The sequence below is a fragment of the Cygnus atratus genome, chromosome 12, assembly GCF_013377495.2.
Source record: "Cygnus atratus isolate AKBS03 ecotype Queensland, Australia chromosome 12, CAtr_DNAZoo_HiC_assembly, whole genome shotgun sequence".
Lineage (NCBI taxonomy): Eukaryota > Metazoa > Chordata > Aves > Anseriformes > Anatidae > Cygnus > Cygnus atratus.
In genome coordinates, this window is record NC_066373.1 from 12,565,599 (window position 1) to 12,592,917 (window position 27,319).

At 50.5% G+C, this 27,319-nt stretch overlaps 1 protein-coding gene across 2 annotated transcripts in view; it reads right to left on the reverse strand.

The window, feature by feature from the left end:
* Window positions 1-27,319, reverse strand: part of PLEKHG4 (pleckstrin homology and RhoGEF domain containing G4) — an 88,270-nt gene that overhangs the window by 46,454 nt on the left and 14,497 nt on the right. For both annotated transcript variants that reach the window (XM_035543800.2, XM_035543799.2), the window contains exons 3-8: window positions 18,493-20,650; window positions 13,128-13,343; window positions 9,094-9,217; window positions 8,535-8,628; window positions 3,514-3,600; window positions 1,587-1,703 (exon numbers count right to left, since the gene is read on the reverse strand). In XM_035543800.2, coding sequence (XP_035399693.1) covers window positions 1,587-1,703; window positions 3,514-3,600; window positions 8,535-8,628; window positions 9,094-9,217; window positions 13,128-13,343; window positions 18,493-20,650 — 2,796 coding nt within the window. The remainder of the gene's footprint in view (window positions 1-1,586; window positions 1,704-3,513; window positions 3,601-8,534; window positions 8,629-9,093; window positions 9,218-13,127; window positions 13,344-18,492; window positions 20,651-27,319) is intronic.

Below are 27,319 nucleotides of genomic sequence, written 5' to 3' on the forward strand. Positions count from 1 at the left end.
CATGTCCTACTGCAAAGCTTCCTTGCTGCCAAACAAACCTCAAATTCAAGCCTAGGCACCAAAATTAGGCTTCTGTGTTTCTGCTGCATCAGCACGGGTTCAGTGCTTTTTAGATGTGAGTTTTTTTAAAAAATGGGTTCTGAAACAAGTTGGAGAAGGTAAGTTAACATTTGGCACGTGCTAAGCCTAGCTGCCGAAGCTTGCCACCAGCAACACAACGGTGTTATATCAGCGATACCGTAACCTGCTTCGAGTGCTGCACCATGCAGCCCCCTGCGCAGCGAGCTCGGAGCCAGGCGAGCGCTGAATCGTTTGGAAGCAGAGGTGACGGTTCTGTCATCCACCGGGGTGAGCAAATCAAACGCAACATGAAGGCAGCCAATTTGTGCGCAGATTCACAGAGATTTAATCCCGTCTCATCTCAGCGTGCCAAATCATGTCTCAGTACAGCTTGTAAAGATTCAACAAGCACACGAGCCACAGGACTTACGCGCCCTCCACAGCAAGGGTGTACGCGGGGCTGGGTACTGGCGCCACAGATGCTACTTTTGCAGACTTCTGGCAGTCTGCACATCCCCTGCTGCATGGCCAGCAACGTCGGCAATCCTGCCAAATATCATCAGTGCACGCAGCGTTGGTGGCTGCAGCACCCTTTGCTGGGGCTTCCTCCCTCACAAACTGCGTCTGGGCGCTGCAGTTTCAGCCCCTCTGTCCCTGAGGCTTAACCTGGGTCGCCTCAAACATTTCCACAGAGGTCAAACAGGATCGCAGTACCGAGGCATACTCACAGCAGCAAAACAAGGAGAAGGAACAGACGGCTGGTACTGCCTCCTACTGCTATCCCGCTCCTAAGACTCGCTGACCGGACCCTGCATGGGGAAGCTGGTTTCCTAGCCTTACACGGCCAGCTCTCAAAGAGGAATAAAATGCACCCCAAGGCTGAATCTTCTCCGTCTTTTCAGTTTAGATGTTTTCTAAACAGTTCAAATTTGATGACAACTTTGGTAAACAAGTGAACAAAGGAGGAAAGAGATGTTCCTTTAAGTATCTGAAATGGTTATCGGGAACTTCCAAGTTTGACTCCCACCAGGACAGTAGTTTTCACTAAGTAGCTCAGTGTTGTCTGGAAAAGCTGCCCGAAACCCAACAAGATCTAACCATGTTTTATATTTTTTAGTTCTTGATGATTGGGTACTGACATCTCCTGAGATTAGCACAAGAAGCGTCTGCCCTTAAGCCTCAAAGTATAAGTAGAGTGCCACAAACAACAAAGCAGGATTCTGTTTCTTCTTTCCCTTCAAAATATGGTCAAACCTGAATTAATGCAGTTCAAGCAGATGAGTTAAAAACTAAAGTTATAGGTCCTCCAGTCATGCTAATAAGCCACAGAGCGCATCCATTTTAGGGAGACAATAGTAGTATCCTTTTGATAACAGAAACTGTCATCTGCATACACAGCTGTTAGAGGAAGCACTGTCTTTTAATGCTTGTAGGCCTGGTTGTTGACAGGCTCCTCTCTCTTGCTTCAGCCCCGTTACCTTGCCATTCCTTCTCTCAGACACCGGAGAACACGACGTCCTACTTACCATGCGGAAGCTTAACCAGTCCCGGTGGCAATAAGGGAAGGTCCCATCCAGTTCTAGCGGCAGCTGTGAGCTGTCTATGTGCTTATGGAGGGATTTCATGGAGGTGAGAATCTCAAACTGCATGGGAATAGAAGAAATAAAAACACATTGGCATTAGAGAAAAGGGCAGTGAGTACTGGCAAGGAGGAGGGGAAGGTTAACGAGAGACGGCGTTTCTTTTTCCTTTATTTATCTTGCATAGAAACAAGGCACACTGTGTGTATCTGGAATATGAAGGAAAAAAAAAATCAATTCAATCTTAGAGCAGTTTGCTGTGCAGTTTTGTGGGCGAACCCTGAGGGAACGCAGGCCACAACACGTTGTTTTACCAAGCAGAACATCTGTGATGGAAGTCTGGCAGCAGCCAGCCTTCTCTAGAGCCAATACCTCCAAGTATAAGCAGAGCAACTCCCTCACATGCTCACACACTGGGTTGCAATTTGCATTTGTTTGGAGAGCCTGAGAGGTTAAATCCAGCCCCCAGCTTCCCCATCTCGCTTCCTGGAAAACCTCCGAGATCTCCCTCTCGGAGAGCAGACTCTGCCCTACCCTCAATTCTCCAGGCACCACAGCAGCTATTTGCTCCAAGTCTTTCCTAGATTTTGACGCTGATAACTTGCCTTCCGTGAGCCTGTAGTACCTCACCAGAGCATGCTAGAGAAACAGACAAGTGCTCCTGAAGGTATGTGGAAGCCAGCCCAGACACCAGGATCTCAGGTGCAGACATTTAACCCCACACATACTCTGTGAAGTTTTCACCTCCTTATGAAATAGCGAGGATGCTTCCAATTCCTCCCGTGTGACTTTATCAGTCTTTGCCGTTTCCTCCTACACACTTTGGAGTTGTTCAGCGCTTTTAAATAACGTCTTCTGGAGCTCTGCCTGCATGCACACACCTGCACACCACTTGTGCGCTTCAAATTCTTTCACATGGGGGAAATGAGGAAAGGGACTAAGAGTGTTTACTGTTTGTTAGCCTTTCAGGGCAGCACACCACACACACAGCGAACACGACGCTATTCCCAATGTTTTCACCCACAGGGAGGGCCTGGCCTACTCTGAAACCTACAGGATTTTGTGGCAGGCACAGAATTTCAGTCCAGTCCAGCAGCTCACAACAGGCTTGGTGCAGGGGGAGATGACTAAGATGCAGCCTGATGCTCTGCTCGCTCACCACGGACAGTGGGAGAGGCTGAAAGCCTGCGTTTCGTGTACAGCTGTGGAACACCAAGGCAGGTTTACTTCTAGTGGGGGTGGCTGGTGATGCTGAGATCATCTTCCCCCCTCCGTTAGCACCTTCTGTTCGTCTTCCCAGACCTTTCAGCTGCAAAGGGACCCTTACACACGTACACTTCTCCTCTTCCCCCTCCTGCAGAAGTCTCTCAGCTGCTGACAGCAGTGGCAACGAGGAGAGGGAACGTGAGACATGCAAAAGCCTGCGAAGCACCAAGTACCTTCACAGGATGGAGCCCGGGATTTAGCAGAATGTGATCTCCTCCTGACCAACTATTTTCTCCCTTGTTAACAGAAGAGCAGGAAAAGCACCTCCGTTACTGTTAGTGGTGCAGGACTCCTCCGTGCAGCTCTCTGTGCCCCCAGCAAACCCCCTGCGTCTCAAGGGCCCCAGCAGCCTGACATAATTACGGCACACATGTCGGTGATGGACTCAACAATAAACACAGCATGACAGAGATATGTTCAGCTCGCATCAACTTTACAACCCTATAAATACCACACCCGTAATAGACCACAACCATAAAATACAGAGAACAACTACAGAGATTTCATGTGAGAATAAACATGTATTAGCGGACAGAGAACTCGCTGCGTGGAGTTAAACAGGAAATCAACGGCTCCCCAGCAAGCCCTGGACAAACAGTTCCATTACCTGTCCTGCTGCCGGCTTCTCCACCCGAAAAGTCAGATCTCTTTCAACCAGAAGCAGTACTCCGTGAATACAATGAGGATCCATGTCCTAAAAGAGAACAGAGTGCAAAACCATCACCTATCCATCCAGGATGCTAAGGAGAATGTACCGTACCAGTTTTGTACAAGAGATTGCAATTTATCCTTCCAAGGTGTTTAGGAAGCCTGGAAGGCAGTCACCAGGAACAGGGGAGGCCATTCTGCAGAGCACCAGGGCTACGTCCTAGTTTGCTTCAGATCAACTAGTCATGCAGTATTTAAGGAGGCAATGAAAGAGGTCAGGTCTCGGCTACACTAAAAAAAAAGCTGCCTTATACACCGGGACATGTCGGGGGAGGAAAAACATAACTAAAAGGAATTATGTTCAATGTCCAAGTTTTTTCTTGATAATTTTCCTGGTCATTTCTCCTAACCGAAAGGAAGCTTTTTTCCACGCAGTGCCAAAAAATGTCATCTCGTCTTTACTTACTGCCAACTCACAATCAAGGACTCGCATCCTGTTGCTAGTGTTAAACCAACAGAAATTCCTATTTGGACATCCCAAGGGACGTCTGGCAGCTGTAGTTCAAACTCTGCGATCCAGGATCAGCTCTCCAATTATAGAAGCACTCTACAGGGAAGTGAGAAACAGGCAGAGAGCAACAGCAGGAACGGGGAAACGTAGCAGAAACATTCAGACCATGGCGACAGGGCCCACTAAACGCACGATGCCTGGAGCCGGATAGCAAGAAGCTGTCATTCCGTTTGGTTAACTAAGAGCCACCCCATCTAAATGTCTCAGAGATGTCTTTTGCCTCTGCAAAGATCTCAGAACCTGTCCAGCGACAAATCCGTCCTGGTATCGCTTGAGCTGTAGGGAACCTGCACGCAGGAGCCCATGGCAAGAAGGGAGCCCTGCTTAAGTAAATGCTCCAGCGCAGAGGCAGGTGCCTACCGCCCCGCAGAGCCTGAGCTGCCCAACCTGACGCTGGGCCCAGCATGGCAATTAAGAAACAACGCCAGCACAACCCAATCCTGCAAGTGCGGGCAGCAGCAGAGGTTGCAGAGCAAAGGAAAAGACGTTTCTCTGCAGTGCTGAAAGAGGATCCTTTTGAACAGGCAGGAAAAAAAGTCCCAGCTTGAAACACCTCCCAAAACAGTCAGAGGTTTCTCAGCTGTCTCAAATCCCTTTCATTCACACTTTCACTGTTATTTGAACACTGATCAAAAGGCCAAAAAGGATGTATTGCATAATTAGGCTGAATTAGGTGAATACTAAAGCTCATCTGAAGAGAGCACGGGGAGACATCACAGCTGTGTGAGCAGCACTGAATTTGCCTAAAAGTACAGTAGGATGCAGCTCTAAATTTGTCTGCTAAAAAGTACTGCAGGATGAGAACTAGCCACAGTGCCAAGGCAGGTCATGACTCTAAAAATTAAAGAAATTTATCATTTCACAATCCCTCTTTTACTCCAACAGTCATGAGATGTGCAATCTGAGAGAGGATAAAGGTAGCGATGGTGTAACATGGGGTTACTGCAGCCAAACACTCATTTGCTTGTTTGTTGCTGCTGAAAATAGCAACTGAAAAACCATTCACAAGTTAAGCTGTCAGGGGAGAAGCTCAGGGCTTTCCAATCCAAGAGAAAGAAATACTTCCAGAAAAATGAGGTATTTTTCACCATATTTGTTCTTTAAACAGCTGAAGAAAAGCCAGACTCATCCAGCCCTGAGGGATCCACCCAAGTGGACTAGAACGGTTCACAGAAGCTCTCCGGGACGCAGGCAGAGCTGGAAGCAGCAGGATGCTACCTGCAGCAGCTTTCCCGCAGGTTTTCGCCCAGTCTCTTGCCTCCTCTGCTAACAAGACCAGCTGTGTGGAAGCAACTATACCGAGTCCCGCATTTCCAACGAACTCCACACCTCCCAGCACAGCCACAATGGGGACATCAAAAAAACAGAGCGGCATCAAGAGCAGCTCAGAAAGCAGCAGGGTAAACGCTGGTCCTTTTATTATTTTTTAAATGAAAGAATTACGTACTTTCTTGCATCTTCCTCAAGAAAAGCTCCAAACCCCCTTCTAGCTTCCTGACGCCGGTGGAAGCCCAAGGCCAAACCTAACAGCATCAGCACAGTTTGAAGCCCTGGCAGCCCCCAAGTGCCACACAATCTCCGAGAGAGCACTCCTAACGGAGCAACGGGAGCTTCCTGGTCTTTAACATCAGACCGAGGTCCTCCACACTGCTGAAGTAACAGGGCTTGGAAACGCATCCCTTGAGAGCAAGGATCACACAGAAATTTCCTGCTTTGAACTGCTACTGTATCCCTGGCTTCACAGACAGACTTCTCCCCTCCGGGTCCAGCACACAGGCGCAGCAGGGTTAAGCTTTCACACTGATGCACGGTGCTCGGAAGCGTCGTGCTTCTGAGAGCTCAGGCAGAGGAAAATCCCACAAGTATCTGTTCAGTGAAGCCCAGCACACGCACACACACCGCTGTCAGTGCCCTGCCTGCTCACTGACCGAGGCATCAGCCCTACTGCTGCACGGCAAAGTTCCCCTGCGGGCCCCCACTGCACGGAGCCAGCTGGTGGAGAGCTGCGACCAAACATCACGGCAGCATTTACCTCCGCACAAATCCTGCTCCAAAGCATCATTGTGCAGCTTCCCACAGGAACAAGCGTGATCTGTTCTTGCAGCACGCACGCGCTGCGCGCTTCCCTTCTCCTCCTCCGTACAGAGCATCTCCTAATTCTTCTCAAGTTAGCTGCAGCACTTGATTCTGCCTCTGGTCCCAGTGCTCTCCGGGACAGAAAGACTGCCAGCAGTGCCCATCCGCCCATATTCGAAAGAGGATGGGGAAGAAAAGTCTTGCAGAAGACAACTGGAGGCGAAGAGGGTGAGAAGCTTTCACCAGCTTACGAGGTGGCTCTCCCGGCGCTGTAGGAAAGCTACCTGCAGGCACCACAAGTTGCCTATTAGCACTTAAAAATTCTATTTGCACATTCATTCCAGAAAGATGGAAAATGGAAGAGCTATTTCCTCAGCCTGACAGACACTGACCCAGAAACCTCTGGGATCAAAGCCTTCCCTCCCCAGGGAGGCTCTGTAGGGTTAACAGACCCGAGAGCTGCAGCAGGAAGGGACTTTGCATTAGGTCATCTGATCGGTGCTCATCCACTGTGAAGTGCTCCTCACTGCTGAGTCAAGAGGAAAACATCCCTTCAGAACCGAACAAGCAACACTGGATCCCAACACCGAACAGATTCCACCCACATTTTCACAGTAGGCTTCACAAAAGCCAGGTAGATAAAATCCTGTTGAAGTAGAGAGCAGAGAAATGAGCTCTCCAGAGACAGTCTGCCAGAGATCAGAGATGTATCAGGGGTTTCAGAAAGGACCCCAAGGAGACATCTGTTCCGTGACCCTACAAGCACAGCACATTGACTGCGATCCAGCATCCACTGCCCAGCAAACCTTGCTGCTCTCTAGAAAGTTTAGCTGCCTGGTTGTAGTTACAGTCAGTTTTCTAAGCTTCTCCGTCCTTATTTCAGAGCAGATGAGAGCCCTGTCGTGGGAACACAGGGGCAAACCAGAAGTAAATGCTAAGGATCCCCAAACGGCTCGGCAGAGCCAGGGGATTACCCCGGTGCCACAACCAGATGATGAGCCAGCCGAACAGGTCTCGTTTACAGAGTCTGCCAGAGAGGCAGGGTAAGGACCAGCAAGCCACAAGCAGAGTAATCAGCCTCTGTCAGTCACTGTTACCTGCAGCACACCTCCAGCTCTAGCAACCTGTCCTGCAGCACATTAATCCCTGCTAACTAACTGTTGCTCTACCCCGTGCTCAGAGCCAACCTGACACCACGGCAGGATATTACACAAGTAGTGCCAAAAAAGCTTTTCCTCCCTCCCCGTTTCAGAGGAGAGGAAGCTTAGGGTGAGGAGCGCGTTATTCCTGCCACTCTCTCTGAGACTGAGGACCCAGCAGTGGTCCAAAAGCACACTGTGTTTCAACACGTTGCTGATTTCCAATTCACCCCCCTAAAACTCAACCTTGCAACCTACATGGACACACTCGGAAGCCTGAGCAAGCCCACTGCCACGTGGACACAGCATAAAAGAGAAGATGCATGCCTGGTACCTCTGCAGGACTGAGCAGGGCACCAGATAACTCCTTCCCCCAGAGAACAAGCACACTGATACAGCTCCCAGCTCCACCCAGCCCAGGAAGCAGGAGGACAGAGCTCTGACTCAGCCCCAACTCTCAGATGTGGCACCGAAGCACATAAACCAGAGACACCAGCCTCATTAAAACATTGCCCTGTTCCAGTTTGCAGAGCTTGAGCCCTGAGAGACCTGAGCTCTGATTTAAAAGGAACACCTGCTTAAACAAGATTAGTCATGGCTACAACCCAGCATCTCCTCTGGCTTTCTAATAACAGCAGACAGAAGTGATCTGGGAGCAGGGGCAACACAACCCACTTGTTTTCCAAGTGATTGATAGAAAACCTTCGACCTGGAGCAGTCTAAAGTTACAGCACGTCCGATTCCCATCACTCACCAGCAGCCACATCAACAGCTGCATGTGCTCTTCCACCTGGTCTGACAAGCAGTGCCCTCCCCCTCCCTCTGCAGCAGGCAGGGGCTGCTCCTCCTCCCTCCCCTGTGGCAGCAACAATCCCTGCGTATTTCACGCAGCCCCTCAGTGCAGTGGCCAGCACCTCCAAGCACAATTCATGAGAGCATTTTGACTTGGGAACAGTTCTCAGCATAGAGATGGCAGCAACACTGGCGGGGTGTTCTCTAACTCTGACTTCCTTGATTTTTTTTTGCTTCGTCTGCAGCCTGGCAAGCCCAGGTCATCCTCCTAAGACAGGGCTGGGTGCCTAACTCCATCTCCCAAAGCCAGGTGGCAGATGGAGACACACGGCAGACGGAGATATAACATCCGACCGGGACAGCAAGCCAAGTCGCGTTCCTTTGTCCGAGCTCAAGGCTCACCTGCAAGATGCTGAATGCCTTGAAGAGCGCAGGAACCGGTGAGCAGCGACGAGCATCCACAAGAACAGTCAGACCCAAAGCCTGACACTCGGGTCTGCAAGGACAGAGAAAAAGAGGTAACGTTAGTCAACAGTGGAAGTCAACGAGACTTCCACAACCCTTGCAGATCCTCCCTCCCTCTCAGCTTGGGGGCCTGGCCCTCAAATACCATGTCACAACGCTGCATCACGGAGCTGCTGCATGACTGCCCCATCGCAGCTCCCAAATCCCATTTCCTGAGCTAACAAAGAATAGCAAGAATGGGTTGGATCCGTGGCAATGCACAAAAACATTCAGTACACACCTAACTCCATCCACACGCACACAAACAACAGCCAAGATGCTTGCTGTACACAAGCCAGTTCACCCAGCAGATCCCCACCTGTACAATTTCGGGACTGCCTGGACCAGCTTCCTGGGGCAACAGGAACCCGTTCCATTCCCTGCCTCAGCTCCCACGCCCCACAAGACAAGCGGACGTGGCAGCAGCTGCCCCCGTCAGCCCCCGAGTGCCACAAACCTTGGGATGCTGTGCAAGTACAGGAGGAGGCGCACAAGCTCAGTGGTGTTGCAGTGGGGGTTTAACCAGACCGTGTTCCTCGTCGTTATTATCGCCACTGCACGTCCCGATTTATCTCTGGTACCTGTAAAGGGAAGGAAAATAAAGTCATGTAAGGATGTCAAACTAACAGAGCCTGGTTCCAGGTGTGAACGCCTCACTCCCCTGCTGCCACCCTCATCACCTTCCTGGGAATGCTGCACAGAACTAGATACAGTCTATGCTGCACATCGTGGTGGGCTGTAAACACACTTCTGAAGTATCCAAATGCTGCCCGAGAGTGAATTAGCTGAGCTTTGCTTGTCCTTCTCTCAGGGCAGCATTAAATTTGGACTGCTCTCTCCTACCCAACCTCACATTCCTCACCAAATTTGGTGGAAGCTGGCGAATGATAACACAACCTTTGGAGAAGAGCAAGAATCTCAAGCTCAAGATAAACAACCTCACGCCCACTTGTGCTCCAGTATCACACAGGACCCCAGACCGTCCATCACGGCCGCGTACTCTGCCCACCTCCCATTTCCATCCTGCCAAAAGGCAGACGGGGATGAAAGAGGGCCGAAGCACGGCCCAGACCCGGGCGCAGCCAGATGAGAGAACTCGAGGGGTTTGCGGAACCACGCACACTGCCCCCACAGACCGAGCACACCCACCGCAGGCTGAGCCAGGCTCACAGCCAGACAGGGCTGCCTGAGCGCAAGGCCCTGCAGCAGGAGCCTTGAGCTCCTCCCTGGGGGCCGTGGGGTGGGTGCCCAGCAGCGCACACTCACCTGCCTGCAGCTCCGGCAGGGGCAGAGCTGGTGCCAGGATCTCCTCAGTTCCAGGGCTGGCTCAGTGCCTAGGGAACGGCTGAGGCACATTTCGGGCAGCACAGCTGAGCCGTGACACGCAGAGGAAGAAAACCCCTCTGCTTCAGCCAGCCACAAATGCTCTCTGAGCCCCGCTTCCCAAAAGCCCCAAGACACAGCCCACCACAGGAACTGAGCCTGCCCCAGGAGCTCCCCGAACTAAGTGACACTGGGGCTCTGGGCTTCAGCTATGACAGAACTATGAAGAGGAGGACTGGAATTATGTCTGAGCCCCTCTGCAGATGCTAAGGAGAGGAAAGGAGCAGGTGGACATGCCACTTCGGAGGCCCAGAGCTGCCTCTGCCCATCGAGAAGCGGCCAGGCCCGCGGAGCGAGCGCGGTCAGGCGAGAGCGCCCTGAGCTGGCGCCCCACCAGGAAGGTAAGTGATCTGGAGAACGGCAGGGGCCACACCTCTATTGTGTGAAAAGTAATTCACAAAAACAGAAGGCATTTCCTGTCATACAAATGGAATGAGATAGGGGAAAAATTCCCAAGCACAAGACAAAAACAGAGGCCTCGGGAAAGCAAAGCCTCTCTCCCTCTTCTGAGCTCCCTGCCCCGGACCACCTCTCTCCCCGTCTGCGGGAGGTGTGAGCTGAGAGGTCCAGCGGGTGCAGGTGGACAGCCCCAAGCACCGAACACTGCCCTGGTGTGATCCCAGCCTGCTTCTAGGACGTGACTTGAGCGAGGGCCACAGGCACAGATGGGCACTGCTGAAAGCCAGGCTGTCTGCCTCCCGGGGCTCAGAGCCGCGGCTCCGGCTTTCTCCTGCTGACAGCAGGGCGAAAAGCTCCGATGTCTGTGTGGTTCGGGAGCAGCTGTGCCACTCCTGAAATGCTGCGTTATCAGAACTGGGGAGGAATGAGAAAAAGCTTACACCTTGCTTCCTGAGCTAAGGGGTTCATCGGCAAATTAAAAAAGCAAAGCAGTCAGTTACAGGCATAATGGCGGGATAACCAGTCTCAGTAAAAACCTCCTTGCACTGAAGCATGCTCTTGTGTCCCTCAGGGAGGCTGGGCATCACCAGAACTCGATTAAACCTCTAATTAGCACACAGGAGCCTAGGAAGTTACCTGACTAGGTCAAAAAAGCAACAGCCACCAGGGCTAGGTCTCTGACAGTGACATAACCAGATGATTCAAGAGCAGAATACCAGAATGAAACACTCCTGAAAGGAAAATTTCTTACTAATTCCATCACCTCCTAGTCTATTAATTACTCCTTATTCTCTGCTTGTCGTAAAATCTGTCCTTTCTAATGTAATTATCGTATCATTACCGATGTCTAACACGTAGCATTTAACTGAGTGATGCACGCGTTCCCCCGGGCGTCTCCTTTTGGATTTCAGTGGGCAGTCCTCAGGGAGAGCCGGCACGTACAGCTCCCAGAGAGAACGTCACTCCTCTCTTAGACCAAAGCTCCCTCGGAGTCGGCATCAAGCCCAAACCTCATTTCTTCCACGCGCTTCAAATGCGCATCCCTTCACCCCGCATCCGAAGGCATCTGACTTAACGTTTGTCACAGATTCCTCCCATGCAGCACAACGGTGGAGCAGCACATCACGCAGGCAGGCTTCTTCTGCGGCAACAGCCATGGGTTCCGCTATGAACCCCCGAATTTTTTGGCTGGCACACGCACCTTAGAAGTGTCCAACCTGAATAGCAGACCTACTTACCTACCATGCTAAGTTATGTGCTTGCAGGTACTGCAAGCCCTACACCTGGTTTCTCATCTCACCATTGCCCAGAAGACTGGAGAAGTCCTATTTCCCTTTTCTCCTTCTGACACAAAGGTGTGTTTTTTTTTAACCTGATCCTCAATCCCCTTACGAGATTAACAAACCTTCCAGCCTCCCACCACGGGGCTTCCCTTTCAGCTGCAATAAAGTGCTGTCTCCCTCTGCTGTGCCACCTCTGGACATCGGAACACCCTGAACTATTTGGGAGGCATCACCAAGCAGGCAGAAGCAGAACCACTCTTAACCGGACCAGTCCTTCCCTCCCCTTTAAACGTCTGGGGTCAAAATTGGTCTCGCAGCCCCGGCACCAAGGGGGAGCACCACTGTGCTGCCTTTCTGCTCTCCTTCCCAGCGTCCCCATGCTGCACACCTCTGCCTAGCCTCTTCTCCACTCTTGGGGCAATTTTCAGGTCACAAGTGCCTCCCGAGCTGCCCGAATGCAGCTCTCTCCCTGAACCACGCTGGACAAGAGGGAAGCAAACCCCCGGGGGTGCTGAAGCAGATGCTGCCAAACGGTTGTTTCTCACTGGAGAGGTAGATCTCACTTCCTCTGTTTAAATTAATGTTTAGTTAAACACAAAGACTTCTTGTTTGGGCCCTGCGCTCCAAGCGATCCTGGCTGCTCTGTCCAACAGCCTCGGCTCTGTTTACTGCTCTGCCAATATTTGTCCCATCCAGAAGAAGTTTTATCCGCAGCAATTTGATATCTGCTGCCATATCAGATACAAACAGTGAATAATGTTTGACCTACCACTGATCTCAGCAGAACAATTCTGGGAAGTCCTCCCTTGATAGCTAGTTTTGTCATCTGCTATTTAGCTACGCTATCGTTCATCCCACATGTTGCTCATCCACACTGCATCGGGATATTCCTTTCAACGCTATGCGTCATGAAATCAAATGTATTGTAGAAATCTATTCTACCTTGGCAGCTACGTTTAATCAACCAAACTTCTAATTACCAAAAATAAAACTGGTTTTACAAGAGCACTGTCAAATAGCATCTTCGACACTCTCATCCTTTAATTATCTACCGAGTGAATCAAGTTCCTATTGTTTTGACCGGGTCTGATGTCAGGCCCACCAGCCCGTCATTAGCTGCATCCTCACTCTCCTCGTTTTGAGCTAGTGGTATGAGCCCACAGACCCGGCATTTCTGACTCACGCATGCTTTGTTCACATTTTAAGACTCTTTGGAGCAAGTTAACATGACTTTCATGGGAGGGAAGTTCTACTTCCTGCCCTTCCCATTCAGAAACTTTAGAGAATTCTGAACGCGTTGCTTCTGGAGAGGCTCGGGGTGAAAGGAGCGGGACTGGCACCGGGACTGCAGCCCTGAAAACACGGCACGGCTCCTCTGCCCTGCCACAGCCCCACTGCCCAGACGCACTGCGGCTCGGCTACTCACCTGGCAGGCAGGCAACTCCGCTCCTCAGCACCTCTGGGTTCACATCCTTGACTATGGAAGGTGCAGGCCGGCCACCCCAGGCAGCCCCAGAAGCCGGGGATTTGGGGGGAACAGCAGCCGCTGAGGTGTCCTCCGGGGCGCAGACCTTACCCGCTGGCTTCGACACGGCCGTCCCAGTCGCTTCTTTTACCGTCTCGGCCCCTTCCAACACCATCCCTGGAAGACAAGCAGCAGGCAGAAGCTAAAGCACAGCTCCACCCAAAAGGGCCCAGGTAAATCCCCGACTGGGGAGGGAGGGAGGGACGTGCCCCCAGCCCCAGCGCCCCGCAGCTCCTCCAGTCCTCGTGCCAGCAGCACGCCTGCTCCAAAACCAGTTGTAACACGAACGCTACAGCGATTCCAGCAAAAAAAAAAAAGGAGCAGTTTATCATCAAGTTTGCACGTTATAAAAACTCACTTCAGATCAAGATTCTTGTACTCAAACCTGCTCCTAGAGGTACCGTACCGAGCAGTACGTGTCTGCTGGCAGCCCCGAAGTCTGGAGCAGTGCGAGCCCCTGGCTGGGCTCCAGCAGCTCGAGCACACCGAAGCGATAAGCCAGCTTCTGCCAGGGAGAGCTGCTCCATCAGAGCAGAGCGACTCCCCCGACACCACTTGCAGATTACTTCTTGAAAAGGCAAAGCCAACTCAAGGCTGACAAATCAGCTGGGAATTAGCCAGCAAAGAGACCTCGTTCGGCTCTCCCAGGGTTTTTTAATTAACAGATAACGTGAAAGGCAAAAACCTATTTTAAGCCCTGAAGAAGGAAACAACTAGCCCCATGAGCTCGGTTCGGGGACTGGAGAAAATGCTTCCTATCCCTGACACTTCAGCTCTGAAAACGACTTATCACATTCATCTGATTCCAAAGTTAATCTTAATTACTACGCACAAAGTAATGCCAGCTTTCCCCTCATTTTGGGTTTCAATTTTCATGGAAAGGCAGATGGAGAGAAGTCGTCGTCTACCTACTACGGAAGAAGTATTATTCCCCATTTCCCGGCATTCTAAGAATTAAAAGCCAGCAACATGTCTTTGGGATCCGAGGTCCACAGCCAGGCTATCCTACTCTTTGGCAGAGAGATACTGCAGAAAAAATGCTACATTTCACTGCAAATCATGACACTTCCATATCTCCCAACAAAAACGAACCTTTCTTCATGGAAATAAAAGAGTGGCGTATTTATGTGCTTGCTATGAAGTCACACGTTTTAATTGCTATGTACAATTGACTTAAACCATCCTACCTTCCTGCTGCAGCAACAATGCTGACACTTGACTCAGTTTATTTACCAACAGATTCCAATACTTCATTAAAGAGCAGGACGAGGAACAAAGCAGTCCTTGAAGTGGCTTTCGATACAAGTTTTAGCAGCAGAGGAGATTTACAGGTTGAGGCTCAGCCCCAACCGCTTCCAAAATTGCTAAAGTGGGTAAGAGAAGCGCCCCAAGCAGCGTGGCTCGCTGTGCAAAAATACCCAGCGTGGGGGGAAGCCAGGAGGGGCTCCAGGGCTGTGCCCCAGAGCCACGAGGGCTCGCTGCAGAGCCCCGGTAATGGCCCTCTCAGGGAGCACCCCTGGGACCCAGCCTGGCGCCTGCTGCGTTTGGCCACGTAAGCTGGGCTGATGGCTCCAGGCCTCTGCGCCGCTCCGGGACACATCAGGGCTCAGTTCTGCTCCTGACACCGCCTCAGCCTCAGTTTTCCTGTAATGCGAGAGCTCGCTTGCTTTGGACAACGCTTCCAGATCTTCCTTTGGTGGTGTTTCAGAGGGGGGCAGATCCGCCGTGGCTGGGGTAGCACCAAGGCAAGTAAATCACGCCCCGAACGTTTCATGTTAAGGGCCGGCTGACTCTGGGGGAGAACATCTCAGGGAGCTGTACGGCCCGGCAGCAAGCTCACAGGCCATTTGTAGCCAAGGAATTTGCATTAAATGCAGAAAGCCTGCGAAGAGAACCGAAGGGTGACACCTGAAGACAAGAAAGGGAGCATGGCTGCATTGAAGGAACCACACCGGGCAAGAGAAAGACACAACTGCACGGGGCAGCCCTGCCTCAGAGCTCTTCTCGGAAGCAAGCAGCAGCTCCCCAAACCCAGAGGGCTTTTGTTCAGCCCACCAGACACGGCCCCTGGGGCGCAGGGGGAGCTGCAGACCCCACCTGTCCCGGAGCAGGCCCAAGCTCACCGCGCGCTCCTTGCGATCCGGGGCGGAGGCACTTGCTCAAGCGGAAATTGTAGAATGCGGAGGATTACATCAAAAAGCAAATTGAGAACTGGGACATCTGAATTTGCCGTGTTTGCAGGTTCCACCTTTCCCTGAGGTTAAGGAAGCGGTAGAGGATGATTTGCTTGTGTGCATTTCAAAGAGACATTAGCATTTTTCCTGCAAACTTCCCCGGCGCCCGTATCATCTATGCTAACACCACGTAGGAACATGGAGCGGGACTGAAACACCCCAGCAGGTGCTGCTGAGTATGCCCCAGCGTGGCTTTTCAGCCAATTTCTTGAATAGCAAGTTATTTTCCACCCCTAAATATAGGGATTTCTTTTCCCGAGCTGCAAAGTTTCAAAATTCACTTTCGTTTAAAGTCAGTCCTTAGGGAAAACCAGCAGTCAGATATTCTGTAAATGGAACCAGCGCAAAGTTTAAGCCACCGACTCAAAATGGGTCACATTTGCCTCAAAAGCTTTCTAAGCCAGGCCACATTTGTGCAGAAAATAAGCTCAGGTTGTGAACAGGAGTAGGAGGAAGGGGAGAGAGTTGAGGGATCAGGAGAAATCTGCAGACGCAGCAAACTCGGATGCCCCAGTTCTGAAAGTGTTTTCTGATATAATCGCCAGCGTCTGCTTTAACGCGCGAGCTGACAAAGACCCCCCAGAGAACAAACCGTGCGGCTGCCCACTGCCACCGAGGTGTGAGCTGGGGTCTGAACGGGGCCAGTGACACTTAGGAACGGGCCTGGTTGTTATTTATAGTTGGGGCGAGATAAGCACAGTCTGCAGTCACAGCAGCAAAAGGACCCCGACACGAGCCGGTTACCGAGGACTCAACGCGCCCACAGACTGAGCGGCTGTGAGAGGAAAGTGCTTTTGTAGGACCAAGCCCGGGACGTTTGCTTCACTTTGTAATTTTATCTCCAAATTATCTTATTGTGATGTCTCTGAGGGTTTAAAGGGGCTAGATAAAGGGAGATGAATAACTTGTTTGGATCTCAAAGTAATCTAGTGTAATTGAATAGATTAAACTTAAATACCGTAGCTGGGACTGTAAGAAGAAATACTCCCAGTGCTAACGGATACTTCAGCTGCCCTATGCCTTACACAGTTGTTTGGGGAGTTTCTAATCATTTAGGTTTTTTCTTCTGTTGTACAGATTCAGATAAGTCTTTTTCATGGCAGTGCCACAGCTTGACATCACCAGAATCAGGCCACAAGCACATCACTTATTTCAGCCAAATCCCCAGAAACATTTAAATTGTCTTTCACTAAAAACAAGCTCCACACATGCCCAGGAGGGGTCCGGCACTGCTGAAATCCACAGCAGCAGCCAAGACTTGTCCTACGGAGCAGCGAGAACATCGCACTTATTATCTCATCCACCAGCTGGACTTGGCTAATTTTAGGCAGAAGAGATGGGAACGCAGAACAAGCAGCCACTGGAGTCACAGGGGAAGCATACAGCCTGCCCTCCACACCGCCAAGGTTTTCTGAGGCCCAGTCCTGTGCAAGCACGAAGTCCAAGCCAGCTTCGGCTCGGTCAGAAGTGCCATCGCCCCATACCTGCTGTGGGGTGGCGCAGAACGCTTAATTCAAGGGGGCCGGATCCCGCAGCACGCTCATTTACTGGCACACATCCCCCAGGAGCTGCGGGTGGGCAGTGTGACACCTCTTATAGCTGTTCATGGTTTTGGATGCTCAGACAGACGCACTCTTCATGAACAGAAACGTTTGAGCTGACCCCTCCGCCCCACAGAGCAGCAACCCTCGTCACCGCAGAAGTATCAGAAGCGCTCGGCAACAGCGGGCCTGCCTAACTGCAGAATTAACATACTTGGCGTAGGTGTAAAGTAAAGCTTCCTATTAACCAACGGAGGCTTTAGCTCCTCCGTTAGGAGGTCCCACTAAGCCCTCAGATAAAATGGGACTTGTGGACACCGGACAAGCTAATAATTGTGCAGCTCAAGAGGGGGTGCCGCAGTGGCGAGGCAGACTGCTATCCCCACGCTGCGAGCAGAGGCTGGCCACACGTCCCGAGAACAGCAGCTCGCAGCCCGTCCCTCCGCAGGGTCGGACATGCCCTAGCGATGTGCAGCTGCACATCTCCAACCCTTTCGAGCGTCCTCGCTCTGATATTTCACGCCGGGTAATTTTCCTAGCCAGGGGTCCCGGCGATGAGAGCTGCTGAACTGGAATGGCATGTTTCACCCGCCCCCGCCGCGCGCGCTTCTCGATGCGATCTGCGTATCGAGCTAGCTACAGCCTCCAGACTCGGCAGAGCCAGGCAAAGCCAGCAGCGTGTCGGAGAGGCTGCGCGCTGCCTGCAGCCCGGTGCAAGAGGCAGAGACCCAGACCGACAGTTTAACGTCTTCTGTATGGCCACAGCTCCAGCACGGAAACCCAGGCATCGAGAAGTCTGAGCGATACTTGCTTAAACCCACCGTTTGACCTGAATTTCTCTGTGCCTTTGTGTTCCCACCTGAAAAATTAATATTAGCTCTCCCACTCAAGTTAAACAGCTCCTACTTGAAAGATAACCAAGGTGGTAGAAGCATGCTGGAGGGGAAAGGAGAGAGGGAAGGAGATGGTGGGGAATCCCTCAGCTCTGCAGTTCGCCTCTTGCACCAGCTGCCAGCGTGTAAATGTTTTGATCTCATGTCATGTCCTGTAGCTGGTACTTCACTGGGCCATCCCCTGCTCCTTCCTTTCGCCACAGCTGCCTTCATACAGGCAGTGCTCAACCAGGACGGACCCGGGCAGTTGGCCAGTCTGTTCTCACGCACACCTATGGAGCGCATCCGTAACTTGCACGTGATGAATGTAACGGGTGGAGGTTACCAGCAATCAGATTAACTGAAATTAAAAATCTCTTACGCCAGAACTCTTCTGCAAAAATGCAAATATGCAGACAATTGCTGAACAAAATACTACGTTAAACCCAGCTCTGAAGGCAAAGCTAAGTTCGAGCCATGAAAAATGACAGCTTTCCTGCAGTTTGTGCTACCACCCCTAAGCCTCCCAGCAGTCAGTATTTTTCTGCAGTAGCTCCAGAGGACTTTGCTTTCTACCTGTTCTCAACCAGGTAACCACACAAACACCCAGCTGCTGTACCTTTAGGAGATGGTGCTCCAGAAACTGCCTCTTGGTGGGAGTGCAGTGCGGTGGGCTCCGGGTTCCCCTCAGCAGGCCCCGAGGACGACGGTCCAACCTCCAGCTCCTCCTTAATGGATTCCAGTGTTTTTAAGGCTCCAGTCTTTGACTTTTCCCCATCACAAAAACTTCCCTGGTTCTCCTCCCCTCCCTGCAAGTCCTGTGCTGCAACGCACTCTGGGTTCAGCACAGAGCTCGCCTCACTTCCATGGCCTTGGTTTTCTGCCCGTCTTTGTCGTTCCTCATGCCTCTCTCCAGACCTGAGGGTTTTGAATTGACTTGAGCCTTCTGCTTGTGCGTCAAGACCCATCGAAGGATCACTGGTATCTAACTGCCCTGCCATCTCCTCGCTCTCTGCTGACAGAGCAGCTGGGAGTAGCACGGCTTCTTCACCTTTCTTATGCTGACAAGCAGAGACCTCTTGCTCTTCACCCTCTGACAGGAGTCCACCCGCAGGAGCTCTGACAGAGCAGTAGCTATGGCAGGTCTGATTCTCATCTACAGCCAGCGTTTGCTCAGTCTCTTTGACTTCCTCGGGGCCTTCTCTTCTTCCCAGCTCTACTTCATCTACTTCTCCTTGGTTCATCTGTTCCGGAGGATTTAACGGAGAACTCACGTTCTCTTCCTGATCACCGCAGCAAGCACGGACTGCTGCTCCATCTGTCACGTTCCCTGAAGGAGAGCCTCTCTCCACACCTACATCTGAACTCTCAGGCACAACAGGCGACGCAGCGGCCTGGACCGGTGCAATGCTTTCACCAACACTCTGGCAAGAAACACCAGGATCTTCCTTCAGCGCGCAGTGTGGTCCCAAAGGCCCCGGGACAGACACAGAAGAGGGATCCATCTGTGTCACCTCACTTTGACACTCTGCCAGCGCTTCTCCAAGTCCCTTCTGAATCCCCTGTTCAGCAGCAGCATCTAGATTTGTCTCCGGGCTGTGCTCCAATACATCAACACCAGGATTTCTGCTAGAACCATCGCCTTCCACTTGCATATTTCCAGTAGAACCAGTCATCTGTGCTTTAGAGCTGGCACCATCTCCAGCACACACGTCACTGTAGCTGCACAGTGCGTATCGCCAATCGATCGAGTGTTCACTGCAGGCCTCCTGCTCTCCAGGGGAGGAATCTCCTGCACCGCAGGCAGGAGACGAAGCCGCAGGAGAGCTGTTCCCCATGCTTCCAGGACCACCTGACACCAGCTGACCTTCTGGAGACAGTTCCTCATGGGCCATCATCCTGTCGCTTTCCAAAGGAATTACATTTTCGAGAACTTCTGTAGAAGTCCTCAGACTGTCCATCTGACAGCGCTCCTTTTGCATAAGTGCTGGCTGAATTAAGTTCTTGGAGTAGGTGCTGTCTTGAATGACAATAAACCTGTGCTTGCCTTTAGATGCATTCACTCGTGTCCTGGGCTGAGTCAGGTAACTTAAAGACACTGACTGGGTTAAAGAGCCAGTCTGTGGCCCAAAGCAGGGCAGTGAAACTTCTGCAAGCTCAACGTACTCCCCTTCAATGTCGCTTTTCAAGTCCTCTTCAGGCACAGGATTTGTACACACACCATTAACAAGAGTTTCACTTGACCGTGGAGCTGGGCTGCTAACCAGGTTGTCTCTATTTGGACTTGGTTCCTGTAGATACTGAGATTCTAGGTCTGGTGAGCTGCACTCAGCATGGTCCATAGGGAGGCACAAAGCTGAAGGTTCCTCTGCTATTTCTGGAGTGATGATATTATTTTCAATTACTTTCGGTTTGTTTATAAATTCAGGATTAACCACATTATCCCAGGGAACACGAAATATCTTATCGTCAGTGGTTAGTAAACAATTTTCCAGTGCTATACCCATCCGCTCTCCATTGATAGTACTCAACCATTCCAGAGTGAAAATAGAGGTATAGGAGACTTCTGGAATCACAACTTCTTCTACATTATGCTTGTCCTTCGCCAAACATTTCAATACAATCCGTGGAGACTTTTTCAGATAGGGAACCACCTGCAGGTAGAAGTCACCAGGCTTCAAGATTCGCCAGTCAATGGAAGCCAGCTGGACTACAATCTTCTCGTGAATGCACAGGGGCCAGCCCTCATGGCGAAACAGCAAGCCACAGTACTGAACCTACAGAGAAAAGAGAAAGCGTTGTCAGCATCAGGAACAGATCTCAGCTCAGGCTTTCGGACAGGAGAGCTCACGCTTCTCTTGTACAGCCCTGCTGTAGCAATAGCATAGCTGAATTTAGGGTCTTTGGCAATTAGCGTACACGAGTTTTCCTTGGTGAGGTCTTCTCCTTAAAAAATAAAACTAGAGAAGCTACCAAGACAAATCATCAGCTGAATAAGGACCAACCACCTGCCAGAAGCGCCAGCCTTATTTTACAGCACAGAGAACCCCATGGTAGAGGTCAGGAGTTCTCACCTCCCGGTGCTCAAGCCCGCAAAACCCCTTCTTTACCTCATTTCTGACTCATTAAGAACTACCTGGATATACTGAGAAAGTGAAAAATCGGACCACAGAGCACCCCTAACCACGTGCTGTTACAGAAAGGCACGCTGACAGCAGCCTGCTTACAATGCATGGAAAAACCGATGTCCTCAACTGAAGGCCGTCTGCAGCCTTCCCAGAGAAGGTGGACAAAGAGCCTGCACCATCCCCAGCGCATCCACAGCAGGCGCCAGGTTGCACCAGGTACGCTGGAAACCAAGCTGCGACCCCCCTGGGCACGGGAAGAGACCGGTAAGACAAAGCAGGAGAAAGGAGGCAGCAAATGAGAAAAGCAGACCAGGATGACGAGGAGGGCAGCAAGTCCCATCGGCAACTGGAATTGTGTCCAGTTTACCACCAGAAGTCGTCACGCCCAGATCAGTTCCCATACAAAGAGCAATTTCCCTCATCCTACCCGATAATCCTTGATGTGGTTATTTTGCAAAACTGAGCTGCGCAGCCCTGCACCTGCTGCTTCCCGGCATTATTGCTGACCCCAGGACTCTCAGCTACGTTGTGTGCTCCTCCTACCCGTCCATTTAACACACATTTTGCACCCGCCTTCCTCATCACCCAGGTACTGCTTCATGTCAGTGATGCTTTTCACTCCTAAGAACTCCCACCAGAAACTGAATCATCTTCAGATTTTAAAATCAATCACTCTTTTGGTTCAGGTTAGCACTTCAATATTTTTGTTACCAAAGAGCTAAGAAGCAATCTCTGCAGGTGCCCGCTAGGCACATACCTGCCCTGTTATGTTTTCTAATTTATAGTCATGTTTTGGATGTTTCTTGTTAGCATTTCCTCTACCTTTACGTTTAAAAGTCCTGTTATAGGCATTCCATTAATTCCCTAGACCCGCAACAGGTTGGCCAACGTCCCATTTACTCTTAAACATGGGCCCAGTACTAATACTCTTCCAGCTTCCTAGAAATCCTTCCTCGTTCCCAAACACAGCAGCACTCAGGGCAGCCTATGGCCCACCACTATTTTTTTCTTTTAAATAAAAGTAAGGTCTCTGAACATCAAGCAAGACACGTCAGACAATTCCCAACCAAGTAAAAGAACTGCAGTTTCATGGCTGAACTGACTTGACTCAATTATTTACAGCGTTATCACAACTTCAAAAAATAAAATTACTGCTTTGAACTTGATTCCATTGGGGTAAAGTAGGCCTTAAATCAAGCCACGACATAAGCAATCATTCATTCTCAGTTCCATGATTAATTTCATCGTTCTCTGACATGACAAGGTTTTAGAAAGGACTCCCCTGTATGGGATGCAATACTTAAATTAGAGAGCTGACACCTAGAAACCCATCGACGTTAGTATTGGCAGCACTAACTTCAGACATTTTATCTTGTTCCTCTTACATGGTCACACGGAAGTCTTGACAAAGAAAGCTATTTATAAAAATGCTGTATTCCGCAGGCCAGTCAGATGAAAGAAAAATACTTTAATTCAAATAATTTGCCATACAGCAGAGAAGCCACAGAACTGGAAGGAACTTCTGGGATGGATCCTCACACACGTCAAAACAACAGGTAATGGCATCAATTTACTTCCTATGCTCATCAAGCTTTACCTTCAGCCAGATGGGTTTCTTATCCTCACTGCACCCGCTCAACTCTTCAGATTTGGTAATTCCTCCTCCTCATCCCCGGAGCTTGTTCCCCTGATGAATTCTCATCGCTTAAAATTATTAAGCAATGTCACATCACCTTAACACGTCTCCCTTGATCATCTCTTAGGCCGGCCTGAAGCGCCTCCTTGGTGATGCCGTTTTAACACTTCTTTGTTCCACTTTTTAATTGTGCAAAGCCTTGCAAAACGCCGGGTATAATGGCAGCAACACTTCCCAACTGGCCTAGAAGCATTTCGCTCCTTAAAGCTAAGCTCAAGCTCGTCCTCCCATCATGCCCCTTCGGTAACCCAGTCACCTGCTGTTTTTTCTTTCCAAATTGACAAACCCCAGATCACAACAGGAACTCTGTCCCTGGCTTTGTCGAGGCGCGTGCCTGCCCTCTGACTCTACCATTATAAAAACTTCAGCACGGAGTTTCAGACCTCATCTTGTGTAACACATTTATCCTCCTCCTTCTGTTATTGCTCATTTCTCCCAGACTTGTTTCATCACAAATTTGTCATCTCCATACTCTTACTTTTTATGCCAAGGTCATGGATGAGCCGTAATACGCGTCTCATGACTCGTGCCTCCAACTCAGCTTTCACTGCAGTACACACATCCTTCCTTTCACCAGTTTGCTGCCCATCTTGCAATGCTTGCATAAACCTCCATCCCTTTGACACAGTAATTAATTTTCCAGATGACTCCAAAATAAATCCTTTAAGGAAGAGATTAAACAACCAAACTTTTCTCTCTAGACAGAGGCTGTTTTATGGAAAAGGCTAGTCTTACGCTGCCTGCCATGGAGCAAACCACATGAAAAAATGTTATCCGATTTTTAAAGGGTCAGTTAATTCCTTCAGCGCTCAGTGACTGCTGCTGTTGCATGCTCATCTTGTTCTGTGCTTTGTTACTAGCCCTGCCTTAATAGATTCAGTAAAAATCCCTGTTCTAAGCTTTATGTGCTAACTTCTTCCATATTCCAGGAAGGAGATCAGTCAGACCTTTTTCTTCAACTTACTCATATCTGGGTCCATTTCAGTCATGGCAGCTTTACCTCTGTTCTCTCAGTGCAACCAACTGTCCTATTGTTGTACCCACATACTGTATTACTACAAAATAAAAACCAAAATAAGACTTGGTTTAGTTTGGAGGATCGTGTTAATATTAGCTTTACATTCTAACTTTAAACACAAAGCAGATCTGCCTCCCTTTCTTTTCTCTATTAAATTAATTTGAATAAAAACCCTACAACCTAACACCGTTTGCCTGTACGTCCCTCCAAATCAAGTGGAGCTGAGCTTTGCAGTCCTACATCCTCATGCCTTCTGATCTCCAAGACAGGTATCTCCACCAGTCCCTTTCTTATACAGCATGGTTGAATCCAGCAAATCTAACAACACACGGTTTCCAGAAGTTGCTGCTGGCTTCAGAAATTCTCAGGCCGTACATAATTCACTCACTTTTCCATCAAGCTCAAGACTTGCACAGCACCTCAGCCAACAAACTTCTCTCTCTTACAGAAGTGCCTAAGCCAAGTGTTTTGCTCATCAGGTTTTTAAGCAAAAAAAAAAAAAATCGCAGTTTTCCAGAAGAGACTACAGATTTGCAGACTGCACCACATCACCCCTTCTGCCATCAGTTTCCTAATAGGTATGTTAACGCCATCTGGGGAGGAGTGGCAGACAAAAAGAAGATCAGTTTTCAAACTATTACGAATAGTTTATACACGTGAAAAGCAAGAGACACCATCATTGGCAGCATGAACATAAAGCTGGATCCCATCTGCACCTACCTGACACAAAGAGTTTCTGTTAAAACCTGGATGCAAAGTAACCTATTTGGGGGCCGTTTGCCCATTAAGAAATGTGACAACCCTACTGCTAAGATGACCTGTATGCCTACTGACAAACAAGTGGAAGAAATCTCAGCAGTAAAATCACCAAAACCAAACTTCTGAAGTTCTCTCAGAACTTCCTGACAAACCTGCAAAGCTACCACCTAACCTGCAGCAAGAGTTTGATTAACACCCAAGCTGGAATGTAAGTCCTTCCATTTACTAAACATTTCAGAGGCTTAGAGCTTTAGAAGTGGCGCATCCTCATGCTGCTCCTGCTCCGAAAAGCACCTTCAAAGAGAAGATTATGTGAAGAGGCTTATTTCGGTTGTTTTAACATTTCACTTTGAGGCTCAAGTACTTGCTCATCTCGTGTCCACTGCCAGAGCCAAACCAGGCTGGGCAGAGGAGTGCCAGGGCCTGACCCTGTGCTGCCTTTTAGAAAGAGAAGGCTGCCTTTTAGGAAAGAGCTGGTCACCAATGACAAAGGTGTCACACAGGTCCTAGCGCCATGGGACAGCTGGGCTGCAAACAGTCCGTTCATCCCAGGACACCATCTGAAGGCCCGTAACAAAACCTGGTTTCTAAGCAGGGACCAGCCCTTTGGCATTGCCCTGCACACCCTCACCTCCCCAGCCCCTAGGGTCACACACTGCTGGGTTTGTTATGCCCACCAGGAGCCCATGAACACATCTAATATTTCATGAAGCCACTCACATTTTTGTCACTGAAAAAAAGATCCAGCTCTCGCAGTATTTCCTGCAGCAGCCGTTCAGGCAGCAGTTATTTTTTTGCCCTTTAGTGTGCTTAGGCAAAGCTCGCATGGACACGCTAAATGAAAACTAAGGAGGAAACACTGCTTTTGTTTACACTCTAAAAGGCAGACAGAACTTTTAAAGAACAAGTAGTAAGAAATGGCCCTGCGAGTTCAAACAGCAAGGAGTTTTGGGGAGAACAGGTCCACAAGAAGCAAGAAATAATTTTCAGTAATAAAAATTCAAAGAAGCAGACTTCTAAGGGAAATATGAAGGGCCCAGCTCTAAAGGCAGCACAAGGTACCTAGAGTTTCCCTCGCTCTCCCTGTACTGCCAGCTCTGAAATACAAAATCGTGAGTCAGGGCCAGGGAGGCTCGCAAGTGAGGAGGAAATGCTCGAGGCGCCCGGCTGCGCTGCCCACACTCTGCCTCCTCAGCAAAGCTCCCGGTGCCCCATGCTGAGGAGCAGCGCCAGGCTCAGCCCACCCTGCGCAGCCCCTCACCACAGGCAGCCCCACCGCCCCACCAGCCCCATCCTGGGCAGCCTGGGGGTCCCACCGGCCCCCTGAGCCCTCACCTCTCCTGCCCCTCAGGCCCCGCCGCCCTCACAGCCTCGCCTCAGCCCTCCCGCCCCAGGGCCTCCCGCTCCCATCCCACCACCATGCCCATCAAGGCAGCGCCGCGCTCCTATTGGCTGCCGCAGCCTCAGCTGTCCTCCCATTGGCTGTTGGGCAGGACGAGGCCCACCCACCACCACCACCACCACCACCAGCACCCGAGCCCCACATGGCCTCGCCCTGAGGGAGGCTGTGGCGTGTGGCAGCCGAGGGCTCCACAGCCAGCCCCAGCCCCAGCCCCAGCCCCAGCCCCAGCCCCAGCCCCAGCCCCAGCCCCACTGCTGGCCCCAGCCCTGCCACCAGCTCCTCCAACCCCGAGGAACGAGGACGAAGGGGGCACGGCACCATTCTCCCTGCCCAGCGACCCTGTGAGGGAGGCAGGCAGGGGAAAGCCGTGAACTGTCCTGCAGTAATTACTGGTTGATACAAACCAAAAATCTCCTGTTTCTTTACAGGGAACACCACGCTATGCATCATCGCGTTAGAAACAGCAGCTGTACATACACCTAGGGAATAATCCCTGTTCTAACAAAAGCAGCTCCCCAAAATCCGCATACACAAAGCTTGTGTGCCCGTGTGGGACCATCCAGTCCCATCTCCCGTGGTTCGTTACCTGGATCCATCGAACTCTATGAGTGTCCCCCCTCAGCACTTCACCTCTTTCAGAGAAATAAGCATCTGACTATTTCAGCTTGTACTTACTTATTTTTCCTCCTCCCAAAAGTCCCCTGCCATGAGGAGGTCTGTTGAAAACCTGGCTACATACACCTTCTACAGTCAAAGATAAAAAAACTAGAACAAAGCCTAGTCTTAGGGTGGTGGTGTTCCCCCCACCCTTTTCTTTTCTTTTCTTTTCTTTTCTTTTCTTTTCTTTTCTTTTCTTTTCTTTTCTTTTCTTTTCTTTTTTAATCTTGCAAACTTTGAGCCAAGTTTGTGATGGAGGCATTTGACTCATCGTTTCTTACATTTAAGCCTCCCAACAGTAAAGCACATTAATCTTGGACTCGTTCTGGCAGTAAGTGTAACGTGACTCCTCGGGGCTACTGAGCCTTGCGACCGTTCCAGCAACCATCAAAGGGGAGCCAAACTTCTGGGAAAAACACCGACTGGCAGCACTTCGCCCCGCGCGTCCTCCTGCCAGCGTCCTCCTGACAGCTTCATCCCCACAGCCAGGGAATGGCTGGGGTCAGAAGCCGTATCAGCCGTATCCAGCAAACAGCTCGCAGAGGCTGCGCTAATCCTCCCCGCTCAACCCCAAAGCCTCCCATTTAGCGTTCCTGGTTACGGAAAGCGAGGGCACCGCTCCACATCTGATCTCGGCAAGGTTAACTTTCAATAACAGTTTCTTAACTGTTTCCTAATTGTCTGCCTTGCCCTCCCACCTAGGCTGCCATACGCATGCAAGCACTTTTTGCCAGGCGTTTTACATACTCGAGCAGAAAGAAGGCTCAGCAGCAAAGCCCTAGCAGG